At 40.7% G+C, this 9,146-nt stretch overlaps 1 protein-coding gene across 1 annotated transcript; it reads left to right on the plus strand.

Moving 5' to 3' along the window:
* Positions 1-328: 328 nt before the first annotated feature.
* Positions 329-9,110, plus strand: vps29 (VPS29 retromer complex component). The gene is made up of 4 exons (XM_060935427.1): positions 329-411; positions 7,913-8,104; positions 8,199-8,434; positions 8,630-9,110. The coding sequence occupies exons 1-4, from the start codon at positions 409-411 to the stop codon at positions 8,745-8,747; spliced, it is 549 nt and encodes a 182-aa protein (XP_060791410.1). The 5' UTR covers positions 329-408; the 3' UTR covers positions 8,748-9,110.
* Positions 9,111-9,146: the final 36 nt, after the last annotated feature.

Below are 9,146 nucleotides of genomic sequence, written 5' to 3' on the forward strand. Positions count from 1 at the left end.
CGTGGGTTTCCTCCGGGTGTTCCGGTTTCCCCCACAGTCCAAAGACATGCAGGTTAGGTTAACTGGTGACTCTAAATTGAGCGTAGGTGTGAATGTGAGTGTGAATGGTTGTCTGTGTCTATGTGTCAGCCCTGTGATGACCTGGCGACTTGTCCAGGGTGTACCCCGCCTTTCGCCCGTAGTCAGCTGGGATAGGCTCCAGCTTGCCTGCGACCCTGTAGAAGGATAAAGCGGCTAGAGATAATGAGATGAGATGAGATCCATCCATCCAGGCCAGGACCAGTGGATATATTCATGACTGATGCTTCATGTGGGTGTTTTTTGAGCAACCTGGCAACCCTGAGCTCTCAGTAGGCCGACAGTCGCTTCCTGTGCTTCAGTTCCGTGGAAGCAAACCGCTCAGACAAAATGGTAAGATTTTACAGTCTCGCCTGTTTTATAGTAAAAGTATCTGCGGTGTCACACTAAACACATAACAGGAAATTCGTACAGAATACAAATTGCAGTTTAAAACCGGAAGGTAAACAATATTATTAGCCGTTAGCAAGTTAGCCAGCCAGCTAGCTGCTTAGCTTCATCCATAATATCCCGTCACATGACTGGAGTTAGAGTTCCTGAACGCGTTATTTACTGAAAAAAACTGTTTCAGTTCGAGTTTTAATTTCAGTTTCGTTGCTAAATCATTATCATTTATTATTATTTTTATTTTTGGAGACTGGCATGACTCATTAATACATATATTTTTGAATAGACTAAGCTAACTCCGGCTAACATCATCCACTATCATGTTATTTCATTAGATATGGCTCATGAAGCTTCATTTAGATTAGACCACAGAGGGTTGATTATTATTATTATTATTGTTGGTTTTTTGCCTGACTATCCATCAAAAGTGTCAATAGTATCAATATCTGCAACACACTGTCCTGAAAACAGGACTTCCCATGATGAATTCTGCAATATTTTCTACCTTTTAGTGAGGAAAAAAAAAAGGGGGGGGGGTGCCATTACTTAAACGCAATACTGTTCACCTAATATTAGACGCACTAAACTGTTCCGTTTGAAGTCAAAAGCTATCTTTTCCCCCCAAGAAAGGTGTTTAAGCTGAAAAGAAAAATCCACCTTAAATGACTTGCGTATTCATCTTTCATTTATTATTATTATTATTATTATTATTTAACCTCCTTTCATAGACATGGTCTATTTTCACGTTCCTACATTACCCACAATGCCTCTCGACTGCATTGATCGTCACACCCTCTGCTCATCTCGACTTAAAGATCTGATGACACGTTTTTGACATCTTTGGCGATGTTTTATAACATAAAAAGTAATTCCCGATGATCCATATATTAATTCACGAAGGCGCCTATTTTACAAGTTATGATAAAAAACGCGGCTATTTGGGCAAATTTGACGGGGCTGCAGCACCCAGGAGACGAAGGAGGAGGAGGAGCTATATGACATCATCGAAAGAATCTTCCTCCTCACTTACCAGTTTGTTGTTGATGCGACAGGTGTTCAGTTTGTCATTATTAGTATTATACATTATATTATGCCTTCGCGTTGTGTTGCCGGCTTTTGCTCCAAAACCCATAAGGATGGGGTAAGTTTATTCAAGTTTCCCAGAGATCCCGAGCTGCATGCGAAGTGGGTGAAGCAAGTCAGGCGCACTCGTGACAAGTGGGAGCCCTCACCAACATCCGTCCTGTGCTCTGAACACTTCGATTTGGATTGTTTTGACACCCTTCCCAGCTTAAAGATCTGATGACACGAACATGACTCTATGCAATTTCTTAAATAAACTATACAACATGGCAAACATGTTAGATTTCTGTTATAATTACGTGAAAAGAAGCTGTTGTTATGCGAATATCCAACTTTTAATTGCACAGCGCAAGAAAACTGGGTCTAGCTGGTTTTCTAGCCATAAACTAGAAGACGTGCCTGCCAATATTATCCTAAATGTATCACGGATCAGGCATAGTCGTAAGCTTATTATGTTAGCCGTTTGCATGCTCCATTAGGAACTATGTATTCAGTGTAGCATACGGCTTACATGATATAAGCAGTGTTTACACATGCAAGACAACAATACACAATATTAAAATATTGATTCCGTAACATTTTGAACAAATACGGGTTGACCTACCAATCCTTGTTATCCAACCTTGTGGTGTTCGTCAATGCTGGGCTGTCTGCCTGTCCGCTGTCCATCTCAGAGTCGGAGTCGCTCTCAGATTGGTGCACAGTAACAGGTTCAAACCTGTACGGTTGGATGCACCCGTGTTCGTCATCACTAGATTCTTCCGATCTATCCCACTCACAACACAATTCTAGACTCCCAGAAGAGGAAGAGCTAGCACTAGAGAGTTCACTGGCGTTTTCATGCGCCATTTCCATTGAGTAGAACCAGAGTAGAACAGCCAGTGAACCGCAGCGTGTTCTCCCGCTGACGTCACAACATGGCCGCAAGCCACGGACCCAGTTTTCTTGCGCTGTGCAATTAAAAGTTGGATATTCGCATAACAACAGCTTCTTTTCACGTAATTATAACAGAAATCTAACATGTTTGCCATGTTGTATAGTTTATTTAAGAAATTGCATAGAGTCATGTTCGTGTCATCAGATCTTTAAGTCATGTTAATTATCAAGATTTATATACATCTCGTACTCTGATATCGATGTCCTCCGAGTTCCCGAGCCAGCAGTAACAAGCCTGATAGGGAAATTCAGTGTGTCTTTAAAAAAAAAATAAAAATCATCAGAGCAACACGTCATAAAATGATAGCTTTTTATTTGTTCAGTGTTTCAGGTTATAATTTTTATATTTATTAGCTTTTTGCCATATATAATATGGCTTGGAAACCACTATAGCTTGCGCCAGTTACAGTGGTCCGATTGTACAATGTGCATGTCTTTGGACTGTGGGGGAAACCGGAGCACCTGGAGGCATGCAAACTCCACACAGAAAGGCCCCTGTCGGCCGCAAGGTTCGAACCCGGAACTTTCTTGCTGTGAGGCGACAGTGATAACGACACCACCGTGACGCCCTCAAATTATCAAATTGGACCCCTAAATTTAGCAGTACTGGTACATTTTCCACTTACTTGAACAACTTTTCCTTTCGACTGAAACCATCTCACTTTCCTAAACCACCTGTTATGGGTTGTGGTGTACTTCTCATCTCATTATCTCTAGCCGCTTTATCCTTCTACAGGGTCGCAGGCAAGCTGGAGCCTATCCCAGCTGACTACGGGCGAAAGGCGGGGTACACCCTGGACAAGTCGCCAGGTCATCACAGGGCTGACACATAGACACAGACAACCATTCACACTCACATTCACACCTACGGTCAATTTAGAGTCACCAGTTAACCTAACCTGCATGTCTTTGGACTGTGGGGGAAACCGGAGCACCCGGAGGAAACCCACGCGGACACGGGGAGAACATGCAAACTCCGCACAGAAAGGCCCTCGCCGGCCCCGGGGCTCGAACCCAGGACCTTCTTGCTGTGAGGCGACAGTGCTAACCGTTGTGGTGTACTTTTTTCTTTTTTTATATATATATATATATATATAATATATATAATTTTGACTAAAACCCCCCCACCAAAACTATCATTTAGCATGGCACCATCTTTAGTTTCCCCACTAACCCCACACTGCTAACCTTTAATTACTCATTATTGACTAACATCTCATTTTATGTTTGAATTATTCACTTGATATTCATTTGGAATTTCAGTTTCCTTCTTTGTCTCACACCATCTTGTATTGTTTTGTGTTCCTTTGTTTTGTGATTATGCACCATTTTGATCTCTCAATGTCGCCCCACTCCTCCTCCTCTTCCTCCTCTTCCTCATGCACTGTCTCCGATCAACTGCCTTGTGCTCAGGCTGCTCACAGAGTAAGTGCCCCTCCACTCCCTTCACCCTGCTTTACGGAGGCTTCTATTGCAGACTAATGGTGACGGCTGTAGTAGCGCTGCTCTCTGTGAGGCTCTTGGATCTAGTATGACCTCTGCTTTGTGTACGAAACACGAGTAACGGTATCCTGGGACATGCTTGGTAACATTCTCTAAAAAGCTAATGTGTGGTTTTGTTGGTAAATGAAATGTGTTTTCCTGAAATCTGCACTGTTGTAGGTTTATCCTTAGTATAGATGATCCAGGAAGTGTATTTTTTTTTTTTTTTTATTAGACTTGAGAGCAGTCATTTATTAGACTATATTTGATCCAGCCAGGAAGTGTTTCCTGTTTCAATTCATACTGGAGCAATGAAAGTGATGCAGCGAACACGTGAGGAAAGCATTGTTGCTTGTGTTGTTTCTAACCCTGTATCACACTCTGATATTTATAAAAATGGACGAATCCACCCACCGTCAAACTCCAGTAGGTCGTGTGGCCTAAAGTTGCAGACCTGCCGGCCTTTACAAATTTTCCAAAGGCGCTCTACATTTCGACCTTGGAGTCAACACGACTTAAAAATACGTCTAAATCTTTTCCCCGAATAAAAACAGCGGATGAGCCAGCAGACATTTGGAGCTAGAATGATTGACAGGTGATTTGAACAGACATTCAGGAAGGCCTGCCCCTTCCTCCCATCTCTGGTCTGATCTCTGGTCTCTTCTTGACTTTCCCGCCTAGGGCTGTGATTGGACCGTGCATTTCAGTGTGTCACGACTGCATCGTATGATGTAAGTGAAATGCAAAGCGCTGAAGAATTGCCACTTCGGACACAAAGTCAATACTTTAATCCTCAAAAAAAAAAACCTGCTGATTGCTTTACCCTGGAGATCAAGTGACATACGAGCAAAACAGTCGTGAAGGTTTTGCTTTTCGGTGTGGAATGTTTTCTGCATGTTCCGACTGAAATGCAATACTGTTTTCTCTGGTACTTAATATTCTCCATAGCGACTGTAAACCTGACCTGGGTAGTAAAGATGAATGAATGAATGTCTGCAATGCTATGTTCATCGCTGTAAACTTTCCTTACCTGTTGGCTACATGAGCCTCATCGCTCCAGTAAAAAGTTACAGAAGAAAAGCATATTTTTTGGCTGATTGGCTACTTTTGGTTTTAGAGGACAATAGAGGTTTACGCCATCATGTGACATCCATAGCAACAGTAACTATGCCATCATGACAGGAGGCACATTTTGTAGTGCTTCTTTCAGATGAGTTAGTTGTTATTGATCAGTATGTGAAGGTTTGCTGCGTTTTTGGATGTGCAAACTGTTCTGAATGAAACAAAGACATCAGATTTTTTTTTTTTAATTTATTTACCAAAAGTAATTCATCATCAGCGGAAAAAACTGGAGATTTTTAAATGTAGAAGGGGGAAAATGACTTGCAAATATACAAAGTGCAGCAAGGCGCTCATTCTTATCCAGAGAGATGAACATCTCAACATCTTGAGCACCTCGCTGCACTTATGTTCACGTCTCTGGATAAGAATGAGCACCTCGCTGCAGTTCTGAAATGATATTTTTTTGGAATTTTTACCTTCATGGAAATGATGTGAACATACCATCGGGTTTTTGACCTCTCCGTTTGACACTGAGTCCCGCTGGATGTTTGCGCGCCAGTTTTCCCTTCTACATTTAGAAATCTTGTTTTGTTTTTTTTTCTCTGATGAATTACTTTGGGTAAATTTAAAAAAATCTGATGTTTTTGTTTCATTCAAAACAATTTTGCATCCAAAAATGCAGTAACACCTTCCCATACTGGTCAATAACAACTAACTCGTCTGAATGAAGCACAACAAGCTGCCTCCTGTCATGGCGCTGTAGTTACCTTGTTGGTATGGGGGTCACGTGAGGTGCAAAGCCTCTATTGTGTAAAGTGTACATATTTATTCTGTCCACGTTCACTGGATACGAGCAATCGTGCGCTCTGATTGGCTATTCTACTACTAGGATCTCAGCTCATATACCATGAGTAGAGAAAAACAAAATGGCGGCGCACGTTGCTGAACCAACAGAGGACGAAATAAAAACTAATCAAAAACAAAACCCCAAAAATACAAAAAAAAAAAAAGTGTGTACAATATATAAAAACTTTTTTTTTTTTAATATGGAAGGAAAGTATTTAATGGTAAGAACATATATCTTTTTTTTTTTTTCTCCCCAAGAATTATTTTAGCATTTTTCACAAATTGCTCCTGTCGTTTTGCTGGTTTGTTCACATTCTTCATCTTTAAGCATTAAAATTTGTTGAACTTTTTTAGACTGGTTCAAAAAGCTCAAAGAAGTTTGAAAATTACAAAACTGAAATGTCCAAGGAAGAATTAAATAAATGTCTAAAGTAGTGCTGTCAAGCGATTAAAATATTTAATCGCAATTAATGTCGCGACTGTCATAGTTAACTCGCGATTAATTGCAATTTAATCGCACATTTTTGTCACACGAAAAACCATTGTAATTCTCTTACCAGCATAAAAAAGTGAATGGGCTTGTTTTGTACCAATGTTTTTCTTATTGCAAAGCATAACACATCTTGACACAGCCACTGCAAACTGAAACCTAAGCTGAGCACCGTGGCTCTTCGTCCCGAGGCTAACAAGAGAACTATGAGTGAAGTGATCTACTGCTTGAGTTAGTCTATCAGAGAGACAGGTTACACAGTGACGGTAGGCTTGACATGCTTGATTATAATATAAAGTACACTATTATATTAACTTTAAGTTGTTCGTTGATAAATATTGCATTGAATCTGATCTTTACTGTTTCAGCTCACTTAACACATTTTGTACTTTTACACTTTCTGCCTGTTGATGCGTCGCGCTGTCCAATCAGAGGCGGACAAATTTGCATATTACAGGAAGGATTTCTGGGATAGCATTGAGTTTACAGTTCAGAGGGATCTGGCTTCTTTAGACGCTGTCTTCTTAAAACTGAATAAATATTTAAAAAGAGCCAAATGAGCCAGTCTTTTGAACGGCTCTTTTCAAAGAACGGATCACAAAGATGCGGATCCCATCAAAGAGCCATAAATCCCATCTCTACTAGCACGCCCTGCCCGCGCTGGTTCTTTGAGGGAGGAGGACAGAGGACTCTGTCTGTGCGTGGCGTGGCTAGCTGCTATCGTTTTTCTAAGCAAAGTCTCTGTTCCAAGTTCCTGGCAGTTTCAAAAGCTTATGAAAAACCTACATCATGCCACAGAGCGTTAATCTCGCGATAAAAAAAATTATCGCTGTTAAAATTGAGTCAAGTTAACGTGTTAATAACGTGACATTTTTGACAGCACTTGTCTAAAGCTATTCTATACCTCAGCACTTTCTACAAAAAAAAACAACACAAGTCAATTCATGCAGGTTTTTAAGAAGTCCACCGAAGCGGAAATGATTTTGTCGGACGTTTTGTATAACGTTTTTATTTATCAAATTTATTTTAAAAAAATGCTCCGTTTCTCAAAATCCAGTGAATGTGGATAGAATAAAACAGTTAATCCACTCAATCTCGTCGTACATGGCTTATAGCCAACTCGGTGCTATGCGCCTCGTCATCCATCAGCTCATGTACGACTCGATTTTGTGGAATAACTGTTAATTACTATACCACACACTGAAAGGCACCAGTTGAAATTATGGATTCTCTTCGGTGACTGTGCCAGTCTATTCCAGTCATCTCAGAGAATCCATAATTTCAACCAGAGCCTCTCAGTGCATGGTATATTAGATTACTACGTTATGAAGTTTAATAGCCGAGAATAATTAAATCCCATAGATCTGAGTTTGCACCAAGTTAGATTTTAACCGCTTGTCACACTTGGTACTGATGAAATATATCAATGTGAAAATGATATAAAAGTTCAAGTCCATTCCAATCCATTAGCTTTGTATATAATTCAATCTCTTGCTCATGACTAATCCAAGTTGACGCTCTAACTCTGTGTTTATTATATATCTCCAGTTGGTCCTTGTATTAGGTGACTTGCACATTCCTCACCGATGCAACAGTCTACCAGCAAAGTTTAAGAAGCTGCTGGTGCCTGGCAAGATTCAACACATCCTCTGTACAGGCAACCTCTGTACGAAGGAGAGCTACGACTACCTGAAGACGCTGGCAGGAGACGTGCACGTCGTCAGAGGAGACTTTGATGAGGTGGGGTTTAAATTATCTTTTTTTTCCCAGTGACTTGTATAGAAATATTAAGCATGATTTGAAGAATCATCATTTCTTTTTTTTTTTCCCACAGAATCTGAATTACCCCGAGCAGAAGGTGGTGACTGTGGGCCAGTTTAAGATCGGGCTGATCCACGGGCACCAGGTGATCCCATGGGGCGACATGGCCAGCCTCGCCCTTCTCCAGAGGCAGCTGGATGTGGATATTCTCATCTCCGGTCACACGCACAAGTTTGAGGCCTTTGAGAACGAGAACAAATTTTACATCAACCCTGGTTCAGCCACAGGGGCTTACAATGCACTGGAGAGGTACGGTGCTGACACCTAGCTAGACCTGTAAAATTATATCATTCTAGACCTTAAAGGAAAATAATTAATATTTGATATGGAATTTTGATTCCTGTGTTGATTTTTCAGGGCCAGAAATTAGCTCTGCCCTCAGTCTCTTTGCTTTGTGTTCTGACTAACGATATTCCTGTTTTTGTTACTCATCCCTTTTCACAGCAACATCACACCATCCTTTGTTCTGATGGACATCCAAGCGTCTACGGTCGTCACGTACGTATACCAGCTCACCGGGGATGACGTTAAAGTCGAGAGAATCGAATACAAGAAGTCATAAAGACCATCAAAGAAAATCAGTTGCCTCCTTCTGAGATGTGTTTCGTCTTATTCTTTACTCAACTACAGCCCGGAGTCTCGGCCTATTGCAGATGCTGTACATTAGCATTCAGATATTTTACTGAAGTCTACACCATTGTTTATATGTACGTCATCAGCATTTCCTTGTGTTCTCTTTATCAGCAGGATGCAATAATGTTGTTTTTTTTTTTGTTTGCTTGTTTTTTGCATAATGTTAGTGATTAATTGCACCATATGTTATGTCATATTGACTTTTCAAGGCTATTGTCATCAATTCCAAGACCCTGATACATACAAACCATGTGAAATATTTCATACAATAAAAAAAAAAAGTGACTGATCAGTCTTGAGCTGTTTGAATTTAATTTGCGTTTTCCTT

This window comes from Neoarius graeffei, chromosome 12, assembly GCF_027579695.1.
Source record: "Neoarius graeffei isolate fNeoGra1 chromosome 12, fNeoGra1.pri, whole genome shotgun sequence".
NCBI lineage: Eukaryota > Metazoa > Chordata > Actinopteri > Siluriformes > Ariidae > Neoarius > Neoarius graeffei.